This window comes from Panthera tigris, chromosome C2 (genome assembly GCF_018350195.1).
Source record: "Panthera tigris isolate Pti1 chromosome C2, P.tigris_Pti1_mat1.1, whole genome shotgun sequence".
Taxonomy (NCBI): domain Eukaryota; kingdom Metazoa; phylum Chordata; class Mammalia; order Carnivora; family Felidae; genus Panthera; species Panthera tigris.
In genome coordinates, this window is record NC_056668.1 from 93,196,965 (window position 1) to 93,221,503 (window position 24,539).

A 24,539-nucleotide genomic window follows, 5' to 3' on the forward strand; every position below is an offset into this window, starting at 1 on the left:
AATAAACATTAAAAAAATTTTAATAAAAAAATATAAAGAAAGAAAGAAAGAAAGAAGGAAAGAAAGAAAGAAAGAGAAAGAAAGAAAGAAAGAATGAATCCTAGCCAATCACACAAGTTCACATGGGTTTTCCTGGAATACTTTAAAATGGCAGGTAACAAAAATGAAGAGTTATTCAATGTCTGGCCATAATGGAAACTGGGGGCCTAACATAGTTCTTATTTATTGGAACCTTACAATGACCCAGAAGCTAAGTGCTTTCTACACAGTATGTCATTTGATCCTCAGGGTAACCCTTCAAGATGGATACTGTCATTCCTATTCCACAGATAGGAAAACAGAGGAATAGAGAAGTAACTGATTTTATGATCTACAAGATGCAAGGAATTTCTAAGCCAGGTAATCTCACTCCAAAGCCCATAAAGATCTACCCATATGCCTTACAGCCCTTCGGTACTGCCTAAAAGGAGGACACACAAAATAAAGATTAAAAGTAGCATGAAATTTGGGATGCCTGCCTGGCTCAGTGGTACAGCAACATAACTCTTGATCTCAGGGTCAGGGGTGCCAGACCCACGTTGGGTGTGGTGTCTACTTAGATAAATACATTTTATTTTATTTGAAAGTAGCATGGGATTTAATTGAAATGTAAAAGGCAAGGCATACCCAGAGGAACTGCTTTACAGGCCTGTCTGAATATGGCTGCTCAGGCATGCTCTGAGAGTTAACTATTTATTACCCCCAAGAAAAGCAACAGCTGAGGCTTGAACTACAGCAGAGCTTACTTTAAATGAGTGGAACAGCGGGCCCGTGGTCTTCTCCACAACCTACGTCTGAACAATACATACATTCCCATAAACGTTTGTCAGAAACGTCTGATCTGTTGCCATCACCATCAACCCCACGAAAGCAAGGCTAGAGTAAGTAGGCAGTAAAATGAAGGCTAGACCTTCCACTGATTTCCAGGAGTCAGCTAATCAAGTCCCTGCACACAATTTATCATGACATCTCCTTAGAACAAAAAAAGGTCAGCAAACCTGTGTATATTGCTAGATAATGGTGGTGGTGGTGGTGGTGGTGGTGGTGGTGGTGGTGGTGGTGATGAAGGCCCTTATGATGGATTATCTCACAACTGTATTGGATAGGTATTAGTATCATCCCCACTTTCAGAGAGAAAAACTGAGGCTAAGAGATTAAGCATTCGCTAGCAAACAACCAGGGATCACACTACATAGCCCTTCCTCTTAGAACATCCTCCTTATAACTGCTAACTAATCAAATCACAAAACTTTCCTTGGAGAAAAAAAGGCCAAAGAAAGTCTGACGATGGAACGTTAGGTGAAGTTTTTGTCTTAACTGTGTAAATGTAAGAACAGATGTAAACAATCGAGATAACTGGCAAGGGCAGAAGAAGGACAGAAAGAAGCAGATACACTGGGTACCTCCGTGGAGACGGACTTTACACCTCTTGGGAAGCGACATAGTTTGGCACTGATGCAACCGAGTCTCATGACATTACTCAATCCCGGCATGATGACAGCTGCATGGACGATCACAGACCTTCCTCCTACCCCTTCCATGACCTGGACTTTCTCCTCTAGGCCCATCAATACTTGCCAGCCCTTGCAGAGACAACCCTACTGGTCAACTTCCAGTTGCTATGGAAGCAAGCTATGGTCTGAAGGAGGCCTAGCAGGTCCCCTTATGGAATGCCCGTTCACAACATATGTCTGTGCACGTCTATGTATGACAGCAAAGCCAAATCATCACGTTCAAAGTAAAGCTCCCAAACATTTCAGAGATCGGGTATACTCCAAAATGCTAACAGTTATTTTTGACCAATATCACACACACACACACACACACACACACACACACACACACACACACAGGCAAAACCGCTTTGTCCGGAAGCTGACATCTAAGAGCTATACGATGGACTGGCAAGCTGATGGAGCAAGTCCAAGTTTTCCTAGAAACTCAGACCTTCCCAGCTTAGAACCTCACTGAAGGACTGTGAACCCTCCCTCACCGAATACAGTTTGGGATCAATCAGAAAGACACGCAGGACACTGGGGCTAGTCTCGGCAATTCTAAAAGATTTTCAAGTGAGGCCTAACTCTTCACGTAACATTTCAGATAAGCGATCACTCACAAACCGCCCCCCGCCCCACGTTCCCCATGCCCCTATTGAGAAAGAAATGCGTTTTTAAGGCAGTTTCTCACACAGAAAAGTGGCTCTCAAAATCCTAGTCTTATAATAAGAAAAAAAAAATTTCCACTTATATATAATACATTCTACAAATAAACACAGTCCAATAACAATTACGTGTTCAATGTAATGAAAGTTTGCAAAGATTCAGAAGTAAGGCACTCACATAAAATTAATTTCACTCTCAAACCACGCAAATATTTTTGATGAAAAGCTTGTTTGCAGATGTAAGCCAAGGCAAGGGTTCAATCAACCTCAGAAGACCGACTTCACTTGTCACAGGTCTTCTCCCTTGGTTCTAAGCCAGTAAAACAAGAATTTCTCATTTATATGCAGAGTCTGCTTTAAAGGAGTAGACCATATAGATGCTTTGCTTGTGAAATTATAGTCTGCCTCAACTTGTAAACCCCAGCTCTGACACCACTCATGTCGTTTCTCGATACACAAAGCAAGAGACAGCGAGAGTCCCCTTGGACCTGTCATAAAATTCCTAACAAGAATGACAGGTCAGTGTTTTAATGTGCCAAACAAGTCTAATAAATGCACTTAAGGCACCAAATGAGGGAATTTAAAAAAAAAAAAAAAAAGTAACATTAAAGTCCCTGTGGCGGTCTGGGTGCTGAATCATACAAGGATGGGAGGGGGGTGGGAGACAATCGAGGAGATTCAGAAATGTGGAACTGCTCTCAATGGTGTCATTCACGGAGCCCCCGAGCAGAGCGTGGTGTTCATCAATGAGACAGTTCCCACACTCAGTGGAGCAGGAGGAGAATGAGACACAGAACTGAAGAAGGCTTGCAGAGAATAAGTAGGGGAGGGAACGTTCCATACTCTGATGGCAGCCAAGTTACAGCCATGTCGGAGCAGGGGTCTCCTGTTCACCTCCTACCACACGTTCTGCTGTCGTTTCACAGTCTCAACTCCCTGGACACAAGTGAGTGGAGTAAACCGCATGTGTAAAAGGCATCTAAGTTATTTTGGGCAGAAAACATTAACAATTGGGTTATCTCTAAATAGTATTCTTTATTAAATTAATGGTGCTTCCCAAGCATTTTACTTTAATCTGTCTTTTCTCCTATCACCATGACATCCACCTGTTTTCTTCAGGCTCACGACTTGTATATAAGTCTTAAAACACAAATAAAAACTGAAGTTGTAATATATTGTATGAAAGTACTTGAGATTCTAAACATGTTTCTCTAAAGGAAACTGATTAGCTTCAATGATCCAACATTTTTGAAAAGTGGACGTCCTTCTACAGAGACATTAGAGACCACAAAAAGTATTGAACTAAACATTTTTAAGCTCCCAGCACAATAATAACATTTTAAAAAATCATCACACCTAATGGGATGCCAGAGCCAGTCAAGGATCTAGTTAATAATTACTAAGAGGTTGGGGCGCCTGGGTGGCTTGGTCGGTTAAGCGTCCGACTTCAGCTCAGGTCATGATCTCACGGTCCGTGAGTTCGAGCCCCGCATCGGGCTCTGTGCTGACAGCTCAGAGCCTGGAGCCTGCTTCCGATTCTGTGTCTCCCTCTCTCTCTGACCCTCCCCCGCTCATGCTCTGTCTCTCTCTGTCTCAAAAATAAATAAACGTTAAAAAAAATTTAAAAAAATAATAATAATAATAATTACTAAGAGGCTGCTGGGGCACCTGGGTGACTCAGTCGGTTGAGCATCCTGCTTCAGCTCAGGTCATGATCTCACAGTTTGAGTTCGAGCCCCGTGTCTGGCGTTCTGCTCTCAGTGCAGAGCCTACTTCAGATCTTCCGTCTCCCCCTCTCTTTGCCCTTACCCTACTCATGTGCTCGCTCTCTCTCTCTCACATACAAATAATAAAAGCATTTTTAAAAAGTCCCTTAAAAGAGGCTGTGCGGCTGGCAGGTAGGGTGAGGACACTGGGTCACGACTGAGTTCACAGTCTAATTCAAGAGCTAAAGAAAGAAAGGTACCCACAGATCATCAGGCTGTTCCAGGCAATGCCACCTCTACCTGCTCCTCCAGGAATGCAGAGGTCATAATGGAATGGAGTGGTCCAGTAGGGCTCCTGGAGGAGACAGACCCAGAGCCCTAAAGGAAGTAGAGTATTTGTTTTGGCTGCAGGATTTTACAGAGAACAGAGAAATGGCCCAGATAAAAAGATGGCATGTGTGGACAGGAAGGAAGGCTGCGATGCCAGCACCTCAGCCCAGACATGGATATGAAAATAATAGGAGAGACCCGCAGCTGCCCTCTATTAATTCCTGAATTTAAGCAAAGGCAAGACTTCATATTGATTGCTTTTCCCCCTGACAATTGGCTCTTTATACTTTCATCTGGCCTAAGAAAGAAAAATCTTTTGTCTAGGGTGCCATAGGTACATTGCTGCCTCCAAGTGAGAATAAACTATGACCTTTTGTGGCCCCTTCAAGACCTATGATTCATGCTCCATGGAAAATATTGAGAAATATTCCATTAGAAATGAATTTGCTTTCACAGCAAATTGTACGTTTCCTGTGTTTTTCTTCCTTCATTATCACCAAGGACATTCTCATGAAAACAAAGTCTTGTTTTCCCCCCGAGTAACCATATTCTTTATATTGATTTGCTTTGACTCAGCAAACTGCCTTTTCGTGGCATCACAATGAGCTTCTGGTGTCTTTCTAGTGATGTCATAAATGTCCTATAGAGAAAATCAGTAGGCTAACAAACTCAAGTAAAGAAGGTTGACGTCATATGGTGTAATTTCAGAGTTTCCAGGAAAGCCTCACAACCAACCGCGCTCCCTACCCCTAATCCCCTCCACTCCCAACAGCAATCCCTAACCCGCTGAAATAGTAGTGTTGAAATAGCAAAGTTACTAAGCTGCCAGTTTCAACCGTGGTATAAGCAATAGTTATGACTTCAAACTTTCCAGAAAGGCCACAACCAACACCCTCTCAAACACCCCCAAAAAACCACCTCCCCACCTGCCGGCTGCTGTTGAAAGACCACAACTAGAACTTTATTCTCTTCATTTCAATCTCTAGCAAAATGCAAACACTTCTTTCAGAAGCCCCCCATTACAATAAAATTCCTTTTCAGATCTTTTCCTACTAGGTCTTTAAAAGGTAACCAAGAGAAGCTGCCTCCCGCATTACTGGTCCTCTCCCCTAATACCCCCTCCTCTTACAGCAGTTGGAACTGGAAGCCCCACCTGGCTCAGCCCAACCCAACTCTGGGCCCAGTCCTAACTTTGGGCAGAAACAATTTCAGGAATTCTAAATCAGTACTCCTGTGTCACACTCTCTGCTCTTAGCTCCATTAGCAGGACGTCTGTCTTCTTCCATAGACCCAGTCTCTACCACATGCTTTTGCTCTGCAAACCACCTGTACTTCATCCTGGCCATCTGAGTACTCATCCTGGTATCCTACCCAGAATCCTGTTATTTTAGAACAGAAACCTACCTTGCTCTTGTCACATGCCCAAAGGGAACGGAGTCCTACTACTGCGGCTCCCTGATGTAAAGCCACGGAGCAAGGCAATAAGGAGCTCATGCTCTCCAATCAGACATACAAGGGGTGAAAACTCAACTCTGCCTCTTTTGAATCTTGTGTATTTAAATTAACCTGCATGAGCCTCAGCCTTATGTATACTATCATATCCATTAAATGAGAGAATACAAAGCCTAGCCTGAGAACTAAATAAGTATTAGCAACAACAGGGATGTAGATTGCAGTGAAAGGATAAAAATGTTACAATTTGTGTTGGAATTTACAAATATAGTGCTCATACCCACATTCTGTGTTGATATGCTCTACCCACGTGGAGTGAAGCATTCACTCACACTGGAACTCGACAGAAGGCTTATTTGTGGGGGACGCTCAGGGACCGTCTATTATACAACAGTGACAGCTCCTGGGTCTGGACTCCAGGTTCCTTTCAGCTCCTGGTTCCTTTCAGCTCCTGCAGTTCATCCTGCTGCCCCAGGGCTTCCCAAGCCCTACCCAACCACTTGGTTCCCTCTCCTGGTCTCTCACATCCTGTGTCATTTCAATTAATTGGGCCAGGTACCACCATGCCCCACAAGTAGATAACCATAGCAGCTGGGGGTTCAGAAGAGAGCAAAGGATAGGAAGGCTGGGGAAGCCAAAGATAAATGGCTCCAAAACTCTGCTTTTGTCAAAGGCATTTCTGAAATCACTGGAAGAGGTGTTAATGTCACTTATCTCCAAGTATCATCATGAATAAATACAATGCTCCAATTGTGAACAGAGTGATATACTTGCAACGTTCCCGGCAGAGTATACCAGTTACTGACATGAACTAAAAAAAAAAAAAAAGTGGGGGAGATGCTAACTAGATGAGCACGCGCGCGCGTGAGCGCACGCACACACACACACACACACACACACACACACACAGGCATGCATGCATGCATGCATGCACAGACTTTAGACACAGAACAATAAAAGCAGGTGGCACAAAAGAGTGGATTTCATATATGTTGATCTACTCAGCAATTTGCTTTTTATAGATTATATTGCACACACTCGAGTTGTAGAGGAACACAGTCTACCTGCCAATTAATTCATGGGGCTCCAATGTGACCATGACCAGAAGCTCAAATGCTTTCTTACTGAACTGAAAATACTGGGTTCGTTCTATGTAGGTGAAATGACTTTTTACCGAATTTTTCTAGAGTGATTTTTTTTTAAAGACAGTGGATCTTGAGGTTTTATTTGTTGACAGTATCTGTTTATTACAGAATTATAAGTACATAGAAGATTCTGTATCTCATACTATTTTAATGTATTTATTTCCTTTCTTCTTTTACCTGAAGTTTCTTTGTATGGTTCATCACCAAAGCCTAGATTCAGTTTTTAAATGCTTTAGAACACCAAAGATCAATTTCAGGAACATAATGGTCAGAGAAATGCAATCGGTAAAAATCATTAATAGAATGGTTAAGTCATTTCAGATTAACTGCAATTAAAATTCATTAGGCTTGAATCTTTGAAAATACACTCATTTCTCCAAAAGTAGAAGGTTTTTTTTCCCTAAATTTTGTTCTCATAGGTACAAAACCAAGTAGCAAAACCACAAAGCAGCATGCTCTGCTATTAAACAAAGCAATAGAAAAACCACCCTTTTTCCATGCAGCTCATTATGGGAAACTAAAACTAAAGGGCATTTCCCTTCATTCATTTATATACTGGTGAACAAGTCCAGAAATTAAAAATAAGGCCTCTGGTCAGATTCTAGTCCAGCCAATAACCTAGTATTGAATTTGCCATTACAGGCAAATCCCTACAATCCCAATCACTGCCAAGAAGAGCTGTCACAAACAGTGTCCTCCCACACGGTAGAGTTTACAGGCAAACTACAGATCTGGATTGAGCTTCCCACACGGAACTCTACCTAAGTCACTTCTTTCCAAAGTGAACTATAGAGAGGAGGCATTGTCTTACACAACTAGAAATTAAATGAAATGCTCTAGGAGCTGTACTGAAAGAACTACACCCAAGGAGTGTCACCCTACACCTGGAACTTACTTAGATGACAAGATTCTGGACTCGGGGTTGATGCTGTAACAGAGAACTTGCAAGGGAGTATTTTGCATATGGAGGAACATAATTTACTAGGGGCAGAGGGAAGACCGGGGCGAGCAGCTCTTAAAGAGCCTCCAATGATTCCCTCCTGCCAGTGCTCCCACCCTGTGCAATTCCCTTTCTCGAGTGGGCGGGACCTAGTACTGCCCTCTTGCCCTCTAGTTGCTGCTCTGATGAAGCCAGCTGCCACGTGCAGAAGCCACTTAGCGAGGAACTGAGTGAAGCCTCCCGCCAATAGCCCACAAAAACCTAGATCTTGCCAACAACCACTCAAGCCAGCCTGGAAACAGACTGACCCTTAGCCATGCCTCCCAATGACTGGCTCTAGCCCCCACCTGTATTTCAGCATCTTGAGAGGCCTGGGGCCGTGGGACACAGTGAAACTGTGCCTAAATCCCTGACCCACAAAAACTGTGAGATGATCAACGTTGTTGTCTTATGCCACTAAATTTTAGAGTCCTCTGTTAATCAGTAGCAAATAACAGACACTTCATACAGACTTTACCTCTAAAAACATCATCTGGTTAGCATCACAATATATATTTGAAATTTTTATCTACTTTGAACAAGTTCGTGTTCTCAGCTGAGAATTTAAAGTCTTTCAAAACCTCAACATTTTCCAAATTCCATAATATATTAACATACTGCAAGCTTTCCCAAGTTAAATCAATTCACGTAAAAGCCAACAGAATACCAGAGGCATTTTGATTTTGTCCCTTACACATCACAGGCCTGCGTCAGCAGTAAGGAGACCCTATTTTACAGAAGGATAAAAAAGTTTTTAAAAAATCCAAGATAAATTTTACTTCTGGAAAAGAACATGCAGACACAAAGAAAAACTTTACTTCCTTAAAACAATAAATAAAGGAGAAACCCCTCTGATTACAAGGCTTACAGAAACTTCCTTACCTTGAATGCACTGAAGCGTTCCATCCTCCGCTCTTATTGTAAAAGTCTCACCTGGATTAACTTGAACGAGAATGACCTGCCAAAATAACACATTAATTTCAATTTAATACTAGAGCATCTGGGGTTTCTCTTCAACGGTTTTATTACTTGAATTTATGTACTAGACAGGAAGTATGTGGCACGGAATCCTGTATAAACACAAAACTTAGGATACGTCTTAGACCTGGTTCAAATTTAAGGGGGAGAAGTACGTGCATTTGAATTTAGCTAAGTGAATTCTCCCGTGTTGTTTATGATGTTATGTACCCTAAAAACTCAATTTTTTTTCTTTCACACAATTCCTTCTTTTCTTTCACTAATTTAGAAACAACAGATAAAGAAGAAAAAAGACCAGAAACTATACTTATAAAGGAAAATGGCACAGAGAAATATAGTTCTGGCCTAAACACTATTGTACACTGTTCCCAAGTGTCCATTACTGACCTGGGTTATAGGATTCCACTGTGTAAACAAAGAAAGCAATTTATAAGAAAAATGTTTGGAAGATCTAGAAATAATGATACACACTATAAAATAAATGAATAATATCACAAATCAGCCTCAAACTCTCAAATCTTTAAGTCTATTATCTAAATGTCAGTGAACATAAATATTTAATATTAGCAGACAACTTCCAAGACTAGACCAAGCACAGCAATGGCAAAGTATGTTCTTTCAAGAGCCTTACAGTTTTAGCTCTAATCTAGTTCCTTTAGGTAACAAAAGAAAAAAAAAATCACTAATTTATATCTAAATACAAATTAAAAGATGTAATCCAAGCTTAAAACCTGTACTTGAAAATCATCATGTGCAAGATTAACACTATTAAAATAATTACTGTACATTTCTGGAAACTGAAAGGATGTCAGGGTCATATTCATCTTCTAGCTCTCGGGGCAAGCCTTGTCCCTCCCTGCATTGAAACCATCAAGCATACCGTTCCCTCTGCCTGTAATAATCTTCCTGTCGTCCTTCACTGCCTACCACCCACCTTACTCCTTGCCTGACCACCTAATGCCTATTCATTCTTGTCAGCTTAAGAAGTATCGTCTGCTGGGGCACCTGGCTGGCTCAGCCGGTGGAGGGTTGTTACTCTTGATCTTGGGGTTGTGGGTTTGAGCCCCACGTTGGGCGTAGAGATTACTTAAAAATAAAATCTAAAAAAAAACCCAAACCAAACCAAAGAAAAGTGGCATTTGCCTCTCAGGACAGGTTGGGTCTCCCACCATATGGTCTCGCGCGCGCGCGCGCGCACACACACACACACACACACACACACACACACACACACACCTACACTTCTCCTTCCTAGAATTTACAACTGCAATTAATTAAGCCATTATTTTAGGGTCTGTCCTTCTTTCTTTAACATTGGCTCTAGAAATACAAGGCCTGGCATAAAAGAAGTATTCAAAACTGTACCTGGCATAGAGTATGTGCTTGATAACCATTTCTATTTAAGGAATGAAAGTCTGAAAACATAAAGGAAAAACGATCGCAAACAATTATTTTAACTTAGAAATTAAGCTTTCATAATGTTCACCCTAAAAAGATAACATTATTTACTGTATGTACCATAATTTATGTTTGGTAAAAATGTTTGAGATCAAAGCTGTTTGATCTTTAAAAACTAAACCTTTAATATCCATGTATTTTCCTTCTTCTAATAATTCCCCACAGAAGACACTGCTGGGATATTGTAATTATTTAAATCAGGAAATACATTAGCTGGAGAAAACAAGATCATTCAGGGAAAAGCAGTCCAAGTTTCATCCCTGGTGCTTCTCATTATCTTGAATTATAACGGTGGTTTCAAGGCAATTTATTTTTCCTGTACGGTAACTGTGTCAATAATCTTTCAGTCTTAAGTATTCAAATTCTCACCAATGTAAACACACTGTGCCATTTTAAGAACTCAAAAGGAAATCCCTTCAGATCTCCATAGAGAGATTAAAACATTTCAATTGCTTTCTTGAAACTGAGCTTTTAAAGTCATTCTTAACATGAAAATAGTTTTGATTTAACTTTATTTTCACATAAACATAGGACATAACTCGACTACAATGGAATACAAAAAGACACTCCAACAAAGAAAGTTCCCTAGGTCTTTTTAAAAGTCCTTAGACCAATTCCAACATCACTGTAATACAGCAGAATCCATTTGCTTATGTGGAACCTCTCGGGATAAGACGTATACTACATGCCTGTAGAATTAGTTAGTTGGAGGAAAAAAAAAAAAAAAAAAATCAAAGGACACCAAGACTCTGCCCCAGATATTCTCTGACAATCCCCGATTCACGTACTCTCTTCCACCACTCTCAAAACTGTCAGACAACATGTCCCGAATGCCGGTTCTCAAAGTACACTTCACCAGTATTATGGAAAGTCCCGGGCAAGAAAAGGGATTTCTGAATTGGGGTATGGTCCAGATTCTGTCACATTACCTGCTTATCACATTGCATGAAGAGTGTAACGGTTCCTTGGCGGTCACTGACACCAGGCCACAATTCAAAGAATGGCCCTGAGGCACCCAGCCTCCAAAAGCCATTTATGCCATCCCTTCTCTGCTTACGGAGGCCAATTCCTGACCCTCACCCTGCTTCTTCAGGGAGAAAGATGATAGGCAAAGAGCTTTTAAGCATCCTACTAAAATACCACTCTTCAAATGTTTAGTCCCTGTAATTTTCCCTGCTGCTGGGTTGCTATGGCAACCAGATTATAATCTACCAAGTTACCTCAGAAACCAGGCAAATCACCTGTGTCCCAATATCAATTTTTCTTAGAGCAAAAGTCATTATTGGAGCAAACCGTATTCATCATGGCATGGAGTTATTATAAAAGGAGGCATTTTATGATCCTGAGGCCAACTGACCACTTTGCTGTTTTCACTGTCAATAAAGGAGAGATTAAAAAAAAAAGTTTTGACACACACCAGTGCCCGGGGACCTGTCTCTGACAACAGACATGAATGAGACAGCAGCAGCCTTGTCTTGCATCACCCAGCCTTGAGGAGCGTGAGTCACATCCTGGCAGGCTCCCTGGCACTTAACCTTTCCTATCATAGCAGTGTGTCTCTCTCTCTCTGTCTCTCTCTCTCTCTCTCTCTCTCTCCCCCCCCCTCCCTCTCTCCCTCCCTCCCCCCTTTCTCTCTCTAGCCACAAAGCAGATAGACATAACTATTACAAGTTCTCAGAAATGCATAACGTAAAACATCCTATCACTGCCCAAACCTCATCATTTTTTGTCCACTAAGAATTTCCTGCTTTTCCAAAGTCAGCATTAAAACAATTCGTGCTGCATTCTGTGTCTTGTCAGAGGAGGAAAAGAGAGAGAGAGAGAGAGAGAGAGAGAGAGAGAGAGATTTTCACCACTGATATATTCTTTGTCCCCAGAGATATTAAAATAGAACCATGTTAATCAAATCACAAGAGCATACTTCAGGCTATGCTTGCTTCATCAGATGAGTCTCAAATCAGGGCTACAGGAACCAAGCAGCCCAAGATAACCAGAGGCATGTTTGTCAAAAATCAATGAAAAATAAGTGACCATTCTTCTAAAATCTTCCAACAATAAAACAAGAGGCAGAATTAGTATTATTCACTAAAAGGCTACAGAGCATCATGACAAAGCTTTGCCTAACAAGACTACTGAAACAGGTGTTAACAGATCTTTCCTTAAAAGGTATAAATCTAACTAGGCTTCTTACCCAGTAGATGAGGAAAAGGAAAGCTACTTCTGCAATTTAAACTGTGGGTGGCTGGTTAACCAGATCAATAGTATCTAAGACTATTCCTGGAGGCAAATTCCCAATGTACGCCTCAAATAAAAAATGACCAGCCCCCTGACCGGTCACTGCCATGTGATGTGTCCACGACAAAAGCCTCTGCTGGAGAATGGTACTCACTGACCCAAGATGGGACATTACATTTGCAGCTTCCTTACAAATCCAGTACCCAGACAATCAAGATATAAACTGTGCTAGGAGAGGGCATCCCATTTCATTTCTGATGCTTTCTCCACTTGCCATCTCTATGAGGCTGGTCTTACTTACTATTAGCAGTTTTATGTATAAATGAACACTCCACACTTGGAGCCAGCATTTATGATTATTCGACAGATATTTTTAGGCAGAAAAAAATGATATAACCTAAAAGCTGCAGGAGAGTTCCATGTAAGGAAGGATTCTATCCAAGAATATCAAATAACTTTGGAAAAATGACTTCTGACTACATGAGAGGAATAGCAGCGCTTTTTTTTCTGAATTATCTCTCTCTCTCTCCCTCCCTCCCTCCCTCCCTCCAGATTCCCAAACTCTAGAGAAATCCTGGCAAAGCTCCACCCAGACCCTGGAAGGCCCAAACCATCCATCAATCCACCTTTGAGACCCTGGTGTCTGGCCTAGAGACCAGAGCTGGCCTCAAACAAACCGAAAAGTAGGCATCATTTATTTTCTGCGTCCCCTCTCTTGGCTCCGAATCAGGAAAAGGGAAAAGATGAGCTGCAAATAACCAATAATTATCTTTGTGGGAATAATAGACACAAAGAAAATGTCCTAAGATTAAAATGTGACAGGTAAAATAGAAATGTACTAGAAGATAATAGGAGAGTACTGACTGCCTCATCTGCGCAGCTGTCCTACCTGAAACCTGAATCCAAAGCTGGCAGGAAAAAAAACATGTAAGACCAGGAAGCCTCCAAAAGTACTTACACACTGGGTCAAGGCACAGGGACTTGCACGGGATGTGAAGCTGGGGCTTGGTCTGTAACACTGATATGACAAATAGTCTTGTTTTTTTTTCTTCCTGAGCTTTAGGACTTGTTCAGTTAATTTTTTCTTTTTTAAAGATTTTAATACCCAACGTGGGGCTTGAACTTACAACCTCGCGATCAAGAGTCGCAAGCTCTATGGACTGAACCAGCCAGGCACCCCTGGACTTGTTCCATTTAAAGCAAGGAGCAAGAATTCTCCAATGTTCCAAAATTTTTAATAGTTTGATTTCTTCAAAGAATGGCAGGTTCAAAAGTTGGCCTCCTCATCAGACCACTACATAGCTCTAAAATTAACTCAGCATGATGCAGGTTACTTTATCAAGCCTTTTTAACAGCTTTTTTTCGATAATTACATAAACAGTTATTATTAAAGCCCTGTGGTCTGCCAGGTAGGTATTACTAACCAAATTATACAGATGGGGAAACTGAGGCTGAAGAAAGGTAAGAAACTTGTCTAAAGTCACAAAACTACAAAATGACAGAGTTAGCACTGGAATCCAGCCCCATCTGACCAAAATGCACGCTCTTCTCTTCTAACACATGCATTCCCTGCTCTGATAGCCATGGGCTTCACAAAGTCAATTCTTCATGAAGATGCTTTACACTTTAATAAATAGCTATAAGGAGAGAACTCACTTAACTGGGTCAAAGGCGTGTCTCCGAGACATGTTCTGAGGACAAGTTCTGTTCTAGGAAATCTAAGCCCACTCCCTGAGCCAGAGCCAATATAGCAGTTAGAAACTGCCCAAAATGGCAGTTGGAAACCCTTACCTAACAACAAACAGTTGTTTTTATAGTGAACAAGATTTATTCTCAGAAAGCCCTTGTCAAGTCCTTGAATTCCCCTAGAATCCTAAGATGAACCAATGAGCTAATGACAGAGTATCACAATCACTAGATGCCACTTCTCATGGGCCAAGAGGAGGCATAAGAAAAATAAAAGAGGACTCCTGGAAAGATTGTACCACAGCTTCTATGTTTCCCAAAGTCATCTGTGATTAACCAAAAAGAAAAAAAAAGGCAGGAATGGATTAACAGGTAACCAAGGGAAGAGAAATCAAACCAAGGAGGACACTTTTATACACTGAAATCATGCCAGTGCCTGCTGAAAACATATACATTCAAGAGTTCAGTAAGTCCATTTCACAAAACAAGTGTCCTCAGAAAAATTACTACTGTATCTCTATTAATTTAGCAAGTAGCAATGAGTGGCCAGAATGGGTTGGGCATTCCTCTAGGCATTGTGGAATAGAGCCTTAGACAATACGAAGTTCTGCCCACCTCAGGCTGACAAACAGAACTTAATGGGATGAGGAGAGGTGGAGGGTGGGTAGTGTTTAAGCAAAAATAAAACCTTTATAGATAGTGGTAAGGGCTATAAAGAGAATACAATGGCAGCTTGTAAGAAGTCATACATTCCTCCTCTCTTTAATTGTATACTGCCTTGAATAAAGAGATTCTATTACAAAAAGAGCTGCTGTTTGCTAAGAATAAAAATATAGCCTTAACTTAAATGGAAAAAATGCAAAATGTAATATAGATGGCCAAAACTAGGTTAAAAGCCTCTTTTAAGAGGGCCACAAATGCCAGAATCTAAGGTTTCAACTAGAGGACTTTCAAGATAAAACTCAAGAATATAAAAGACCAAAATTCTATGTACGCTTAAGTATAGTTTTTCCCTAGCTAAAAGTAACAGCCACCATATATTCTTGAGTATTTGAAGCACCATGATGTTTACTTAAATAATTTTCTTTCACTTTAATAAACAAGTTTTTCACCCAGTTTTTCAGTGCCAAAAAATAGAACGCTTCTTCCTTTGTTGAAAATTATGTTCACTGAGAACAAAATGTGATTCTTGTCATCACTACTTCGGGGTTAATCCTTTTCAAAAATGTCCATCAGGTGAGATACAACCCCTTTCTCCCCCTCAATTCCATCCATGCACCCCATGTCCACAGGCTGGGTTCCGACCACACTGAGGGCGAATAGGCAGTTCAGACCACTTTTCACTAACCAGCCCTACCATGTGCTTTTTGCACACGGAATCGAAAATGTCCCCCACCATTTAGATCCAGCCACCTTATGTCTAGTTTTGATCGGCAGAGAAAGAGCAATGTGACCCACACTGATGTGGTAATAATTCATGTCATGCAAGTCTGGTAAGCAACGCATTGAACCTAAACAAACAACTCTACTATCAGAATCTCAAGGCCAGCGGCCTCTGGGTGGCTCAGTTGGTTGAGCTTCCGACTTCAGCTCAGGTCATGATCTCACAGTTTGTGAGTTTGATCACCACATGGGGCTCTGTGCTGACAGCTCAGAGCCTGGAGCCTGCTTCGGATTCTGTGTCTCCCTCTCTCTCTGCCCACCTCGCCCCCCCCCCCCCTTGCACGGTCTCTCTCTCTCTCTCTCTCAAATATAAATAAACATTAAAAAGAAAAAAAAATCTCAAGGCCAGTTCAGTGAAGAAACAGATTTAACTGCCTATATTCCCAAGATTCTAATATTTTTAAGCCTATTTCAATGTTGGCCATGTCATTCATTGAACACTGTTCTTCCCCCACTAAGATATAATCAAGAAATAATGCGCCCAAGGGGAATTCTCATCCTTCTGACAGGAAATCAGTGCCCAATATTTTGTCATTAAATATTCTAATGACAGAGCTAACTTTTCTATATTACTTATGTGTTTTCAATTGTCTAAAATTGGCACTCCTATTGCCTGGTATCTTATGCCCACTAACATAAAATCAGAAATGAATTCAAAGAAGTCCTATTCTAGGGATTTGGAAGGATTTTACGGAACAGAGAGGACTTCACCTCCCCACCACTCCACAGCATGTTATCACTTATTCAGCCCTTGACTTTCCATCAATGACACTTAGTTAACATCAATGCTCAATGCTATTATTGAAGCCTTGATTTTTGGAAAGCATTTACTTGCTGAGTAGTTACCATGTGCCAGGCATGTTGTAAAGTACGGATGATGCCAAGACGAGAAAGAGGACGTCCTCTTTGTGTGTGGGTGCAAGGGTAGAAAATGCAATGAACTGTAATAAAATCAGACTATTTGCTACAAAGAGCTATGGAAACTGAAGGAAGCATTGAGAAATCAGGGAAAGTTAAGTTGGGAGTGATATTAAAGCGGGAGCGAGAGACTGCAACTGGATAATCAAAAGACCAATCACACAAGCAAATGCACGGAGGCCTGGATGGCAGGATGTGTTTAGAATTCCGAAGTGGCCATAATGACACATGCAGGGAACAGAGGCGTAAAGGCGAGACTGCAGAGCAGGACCACCTAGGGAAAGTCTTTGTTCTTCCACTTACAAGTCTGGATTTTACCCTGTGAGCAGAACCCCCCAATGGGAAAGCAACGTTACTAGACAACCCCAACACGTGTGGGGACCTCAAACTGATATGGGAGACGCTGGGCACATGGAGACCAGTAAAGAGGTTAATGAAACATCCACCTGGGACATCATTCAGGGATTAGGCTGTTCAAAGTTGAAGTTTTCAAAAACAATTGCTGGTTTAGCGTTTAAATACGGCTAGCCAGGTCACGGGCTCTGCCGCAGACACGTTCAGCCCCATCTCTTTACCAACACCGAATTTTTTAAGATCATGGAGGTGTAGTAAGGTCTATGGTTTTGCAATCCAGAGCTACTTTAGTTTTTCCTACTTCCCATCACTCTAGTTCTGTCCTCTGTGATGCTGCCACTTCCGTGTCTACCCTGCTCTCACTGCTGGGCATCCATCGTCCGCCCGTCTTGTGCCTCCTCCCTCCTCAACTTTTTCTGTCCTTTATTTCTTCGCTTTGGGTTCTTGGCTTTTGCTCTAAAAAGCTAAGCCCAAGAGCATTCAACAGCCACCTGGTATTCCTTTCCTTTATTTCCAGTCACCTCACCAGGCAGTCACAGTAGATAAGGCATCCACCTGCCACATTTTTGGTGGGTTTTCGCACCACAAGAAAAGGACTACAGGAGCGCCAGGGTGGCTCAGTCAGTTGAGCGTCTGACTTCGGCTCAGGTCATGATCTCATGGTCTGAGTTCGAGCCCCATGTCGGGCTCTGTGCTGACAGCTCAGAGCCTGGACCCGGCTTCGGATTCTGTGTCTCCCTCTCTCTCTGCCCCTCCCCAGCTCATGCTCTGTCTCTCTCTCTGTCAAAAATACATAAACATTAAAAAATTAAAAAAAAAAAAAACAAAGAAAAGAAAAGGACAAGTAGGACTGGTAGGATATTGGGAAACAGAATTAGGATTCAAGGGCCCAAAGTGAATCATCTCCCCAAAACATCTACTTGCTGATTCCTAAAGAATTCCATTTCACACTAGTCCATTCACTTTTTAAATCTTGAAGTTAAAGTTTGCCTTTCAGCGTACTGTACATCCACAAAAAGTTTTGAAGAATAAGTTAAGGACTCAGAATTTTAGATAAAACCATATCACACCTACAATGCCATCTTTAAATTAGATAAACCAATCTTAAGAAATTTTAGATTAAAAAAATAAATATACAATGGCACATACTTCTTCTACACGTTTAAGTGTCTTTTCCTGCCATACTGTATGGTGAGGTAAAATGAAATGGAACTCAGGCCACAACTGTCTTCTAAATAACATGCTAGCGTGTAAACACTGAGTAGTTAAGTCACTCTCTGCTCATCTTATTTTAATTTCAGTTCATTTTAAAAAATCAGCCAAGAAAACCAAGCTGCACAGTGAGAAGAGCAAACCAGATAGATGGCACTTGAGTCCCACTCTGCTACACAAGGCACTTAACCTTTCTAGCCCTGTATTTCCTCACTCATACACACACACACACACACACACACACACACACACACACACGAGAGATAATACCTCATATTATGTGCACTTAAGGAAAAGAGCAACCCTAATGCAGCCCTGGTACAAGGCTTACACATAATATGTACTCAATAAATAACTATTAATTCCTCTTGTCTTCAAATTTCTACCAGTAACAAACCTCTAAGAAAAAAATGTGGCCTCTGAAGAAAAAATATATATATATAAATATACATAATATATATTAATATATTAATATATTTATATATAAATATATAATTATATTTATATATTATAAAATACAATATATTTTATAAATATAAAATTTTATATTATATATTTTATTATATAATATATATTATATATTTTATTATATAATATTTATAATAAATAATAAATATTTATTATATATAATATATATTATATATTTTATTATATAATAATTTTATTATATTTTATAAATATAAAATATAATATATTTATATAGTATATATTAATATATAAATATAATATATATTAATATATACTATATAAATATATATATATAATTTTTTTAACTGAATCTGCATTTAATCTTCTCAAAAAAAAGAAAATCTAAAACCAGCCAATTCTCACCTCTGACCAGATTTTGTTTGAGAAACATTCTGGCTTTCCTTAAAAATTCACCTCCCAACTCATTTGAATTCCGGTGTCTGTTCAGTTTCCGTGGATTCAGGCAATAACAGGGACTTTGGAATCCATTCACAGAAGTTCTGAAATCTAAGCCCTTTACGCCTACAAAATGGTTTGAATTACTTGGAAATGCATCTAATTAAGATTATCATAATGAAAGTCAGCAATAAAAAGTAATAAAGTAACACCACAGTATGTGGAAATTTCCTATTAACTGCTCAGAACTCCAGAAGACCCTTCTCTGACCCACAAGCTGCCTTCTCAAAACACACAGGAAGAATTAAACTTGGCCACATTCTCCAAGGAGCATCAGGCATTTGCCTTTTTAAACACTTAAGCAAGTAGCTTGAGAGGTTATCCACCATACATTCCAGGGAAACAGAATTATACAGCTGGATACTTAAAACCATTAAAAAGTTTAAAGAAACTGTCCAGATTTAAGGTTTCAAGACAAACAGACTGAAAAACGCTCTTCAAAAATTCTTTAAGATTTTCCTTTCTAGATCTTAATATCAGAGCTTTGTAAGCAACTGTTGGAAAGCTCAGAGCATTTGTACTCTTAGTCTTGGAATAATGATATCCCCGAGTGCATACACATACCGATCTGTACAAATGAACAGATTATTCCAATTCTTCCCTCATTCTGCACCAAGTCCAAATTCAGGACTGACACTAGTCTCTGCAGACAACGGAGGAAAAATGTGACAAAGATTTTCCAGCCGGCCCCTCCCCTCCTCCTCACCCGCCCTCAGCACATACAAGTACACAGCAGATTCAATGCGCGGCTCTAATTCGGGGCCAGTTTATGCACCATGACATCAGTGCAGTATAATGAGCCAAGTTTAAACTCCATCTGGGACAAATAATGTCCAGGCACACTGTGACTTCTTTTGTTTATATACACTGACTAAATATGTCTTGGTGGTAAATGAACTAACTCTTAAGATTTATTTCCCAAGGCCCAAAACAATATTCTGCACCCCTGAAGCAACTCCCTGCCTCCAGTTTTCTTTCCAAGGCTATGCGTAAGTGATTTTTAACAGAACACATGATTTTGAAACATATAATTAACATCTTGAGGAGAGACTAAGTCCAAGCAGCCCTTCATCAATCTGAAACAAAGAAAACGAGGAACTGGCAAGCAAATGGGTGCCGTTTCGTGGCTCGTGGTACAAATACGGCATGACACTTCATTCTGTATTCCCCCTGAGAATCAGAGTAAGCAGAGGTGAGAGATCTAAGGAATGCTCACGGAGCAAAGTGGCCCTTTTCTTTCTCCTTGAAGAATAAACTTGGGGTGTTTTGCGCTTGCAGTTTCGACCTCAGTTAAGAGAAACAATCATAGATTCAGAATGAAAAACAAACAATGTAATAGATTCGAGTCTTACAAGAAGTTGTTAGATTTCTTCAGACACAAAAAAACCGTGCCTCTGGGGTGATGTAATTTTTGAATGAAAACGAAAGGCCGGGTTTGGGAGGAAAAGAGGGCAGACAAAAAGGTCATCTCCTTGCTCCTAGGGACAAGGAACCCCTGCTTCCCTTCTTTGGTCACCACTGTCTCTCTCCACAGCTGTGACCCCAGAGGGAACCACGCCTCTGCTGCAAATCTCAGGGAAAAAACTATCCCCCTAAGGAAAGAAAGGGAGGGGCTCTGGTGACCTGGGCCTAAGATGACTTCACTCCCAACTCCTCCTCCAGCCTAAGACACCACCACTACCACGTGGCCTGCAAGCTTCAGAAGCTCTAGGCCCAGAATCACTGCCACCTTCCAGAGCTCGTGTGAACATCATCATATAAGATAACAGGAATACTCTTCCCAATGAACTTTATCATGGACTATCAGGTAAAACTGGTCCCAGGTCTCTCCCAACTGTTTACCTGAACAAGAAGACAATGAGACATCCCTAACCCAAGCAACTCTACACCCTTTTCGAAAGGTAGGTTCTAAATGGGTTCAAATCCAGCTGCAGGTACTGAACCTTTTTTGCCACCAGTTCTGTCTGGAAAAATGATCAGCACCTTACAGGGTGTATGATTACTGGATGAAAACGATGTATGTAAGCCCCTAGCACCAACTCCCCCGGGCACCTAAGAAGCCCTCAGGCAGTTATCATTCACCCCCCTCCTCCAGCACAAAGGGAACAAAGAAATCAAAATATCAAAAGCCATTGTTTCCAACAATTCAACAGACGGCCCACTAAGAAAGATCCACTCCACCATAGTGGAGACCAAAAGCCTTCTGGTGATCAGTAAGCTTACAAAGTAACATTTAAGATTGAAGTAAATGCCAAAAACTCAGATACTCAGAATTCTTTCAATGTCAAATATCTGACCTTTAATGAATCTTTTACACTGTTAAGGCACTGAAATCTCTGGAAAAGGCAAACTTACAGAATCTTTTATCCCATACTTGCCCCTTAGTGTTGGAGTAATCAATACAGAAGGAGCCTCTGTAACAAAGCTCCGGTCCAAAGGCGGAGCATGTAAAGCTGGTGTATGTAGTGCCTACCTTCTGGTCTCCCGAAGAGAGGCTCTTCGAAGTCCCAAGGCAGCTTGAAGAAGCAGTGATGTGCAAAGGCCGCCAATAAAAAAATGGGAAAACTCTTCAGTGCCTGACCCTGAGGAAACGACTTTAAAAATGAGAACATGGGAGCGCCTGGGTGGCTCAGTCCGTTGAGCGTCCAGCTCTTGGTTTCGGCTCAGGTCAGGATCCCAGGGTTGTAAATGGAGTCCCTAATCAGACTCCACACTGAGCATGGAAGCTGCTTAAGATTCTCTCTCTTTTCCCTCTCCCTCTGCTCCTCCCTAGCTCATGAGCTCACTCTCTCTAAAAAACTAAATAAATAAATAAGAGACAATGGAGACTCCTGAGAAGTAAATTGGATGTGAACCCCCACCTATTAAGGGATAATGTCCTCTATCACCCAACTCCACCCTCAGTGGATTCCCTGGGTCTTTAAAATAGGTATTATTCACAGACAGGGTATACATAAGCCTAAGGTCTGATTTCCCATCACAACCCCCAAAAGAAACCTATGGCTGCCATTCCTTCATAATTCCTAGTATATTCACATTTTATATTACTTTTATTTTCAGTCATGACTGAAGTCACCAAATAAATCATCAACAGAACAGTCATTCCAAAAAGATACTCTTCATATGGACTTTTTGCAAGGTAAGGAGAAGAAAGATGGGTCTCAAACAGGCCCATTCTGACAATGCAAAACAAAAAGTAAAACGGTGAAATCAGGACAGATGTATGAGGTACACAACTCTGGCTGGTTCAGCTACCGAACAACATCGCTGAGCAAAGCACATGCTTCAGTGTGTCACAGTTTCTCCCATAAGCTAGAACTCAACATTCCCACAAAGACCAAAGAAATTTCTGTCTGAAGTAGTAACACACTTCAGTCGGTGCTGAATTTTTCTAACTACTCAGAAAACACAAGAACATTTTAACGATACCTCTTAAAAATTAAGTCATATAACATAACTAGGTAACAAGCGCAAGTCCGTTACTCTCCAAATCTAAAGTTTGGCTCACATGATTTAATTTCCATGTCTTGAAAATAATAGCAATGGAACCCTGATGACAGCTTTACTGACATATATACTTTCTCGTCAACCTGCCCCCAAAGCTAGACAGTCCGCTCCAGCTCTGTGCTGTCTCCATTTAACAGCCCAATTATTTGCCAAGCAGAAACCCTTAGCAAAGGAATTTTCTAAATGGAGGCTGTCCACTTTATCCAAACGCACACCTACTCTACCGCAAGGAGCAAAAAATGGGCAATAAAGAGTGGATCCAGGAGAGGCAGGGTCAAATTATTCCAATTAATGATCACGCCAAACACACCTGCTGCCCATAAAACACATTCCCTTCCAGCAATGATCTGATCTGATGGTCGCCTATTAAGGAAAAAGGCCCAGGGCAGAGAAGCAATAGCGACGTAGGAATGAACACGAAAATGGCACACGAATTCTGTTTTTTCTGGAGGCCCACTACAGTTCAGCTTCAGTTTATTCGAAACGTAGAGCTGGCTGGAAAATTACTAAGAGGCACCTAATTCTGGCCAACCCCAATTTAAATGGGGAAATAAATGGAGTCTGAAGGTAGCTAAACCCAGAATTGTAACCTAGTTACAATACTGTTGTCACTTGAGCAACTGGCTTCTCGGTAGGCTGTTTAATTTTTACATAAGCATTTGGAACGTAAAGATTCATGTTACTAATTTTATGCAGCTTACTCACTATTGTCTTGTATATATCATTTCTATATAATCTTACTTTTAAAATCAATCATTTGAACAAAAAAGAGAAAAGTCTGCCAACATGAAAATGGCTATATGCAAACATATGTCTTAACACATGCAGATGGATCTTTGCTTCCTCTGTGTGTGTATATATATTATTTTTACTGCACTGTGTGATACAGCAATGGCTGTCACGTCACATTTAACATGACACATACACATTTGCAAAAGAAAATAGACATTAGAGGTCGGAAAACTATCATATTTAATCTTATCCAAGGAGAAAGTTAATACAGAAATGGTACGAAATGCCCCATCTAGGTAATAACCAGGAAAAGTCTGCTTTGAAAAGATTCTATTTCAATAAGTATTTAAGGAAGCCTCAATTCTTGGAGACTGAAAAGCAAGATTATAAACACAAGTATCTGCAACTCTGCCCTTGGAACGATGATAGCTTGCATCTGTGTTTAATGTCCCTAACTGGTCTGTAAACAGTAAAAACCAAGGCGCCGGGTTGTTCCTTCTGCCCTTCCGATGCTTTGGGGAGCTCTCAATGTGGCACTGATTGGGGGCCCAAGTTCTGCTCACCGAAAAGCAGAGGCCAAAGAAAACAATACGTGGGTCCTAACTTGTAAGACATTTAATTGAAACCCTCCCACAAAGCCAGGTGAACCAAAGCCCACAGCAGTTCATTTCACAAGTCGTAAGTAGAAAACTAAGAGGCTGAAAATCACTTCGTAAGTAGGATACAAAAATGAGTGTGCCTGAAAAGTCAAACATTTTTGCTCTATTTAAAACATGAACTGCGTGAACACAGGATGCAATTTCAAAGGTAAAAAGGTTGACAGTTTCCAGGTTCCAACTCGGATGGCCATAGCACACGGGCGAGTGCGGAAACCGAGTGAAGTGGACAGAGTGGGGCCTGAGAAAGACGGTCCCCATCTAACGCGGGCAGTTGCCATTTTCTGCCAGTCATTGTTGCCAAGTGGGAAGACCAGCCCAGTGTCATCAGATCTTCTGGGATTTCCAGATACATAGAAAGATCCAGAATTTTATGTAAATCTTCCAATTTTTAAGTACCGGCAACCTAATTATTTTTTCAATAATTGTATCAATTACAAAGAAGGGGGGGGTGGAGGAGGCCTGTATGACAGATGCAACAAGTAGCCTGTTTTCAAGACCTGGTTTAGACGAATTAAATTTGCTCATTTCACTCATCCTTCACCCATTCTGAAGGATTTACTGAGTGCTACCTCAGACGCCAGGCGTGGTGTGAAAAAGAGACACGGTCCCTGCTCTCCTGGA

General features: G+C 41.0%; 1 protein-coding gene across 8 annotated transcripts in view; it reads right to left on the minus strand.

The window, feature by feature from the left end:
- Nucleotides 1-24,539, minus strand: part of FNDC3B (fibronectin type III domain containing 3B) — a 434,559-nt gene that overhangs the window by 276,152 nt on the left and 133,868 nt on the right. For 6 of the 8 annotated variants that reach the window (XR_006222068.1, XM_042998607.1, XM_042998606.1 and 3 more), the window contains exon 3: nt 8,695-8,770. Coding sequence is in view for 5 of the 8 variants with exons in the window: in XM_042998607.1 (XP_042854541.1) it covers nt 8,695-8,770 (76 nt within the window). In the remaining 3 variants the exon portion in view is untranslated. Of the gene's footprint in view, nt 1-4,170; nt 4,486-8,694; nt 8,771-18,927; nt 21,029-24,539 lie in introns of those variants that run through there. The other 2 variants (XM_042998608.1, XM_042998610.1) reach the window with 2 other exon arrangements.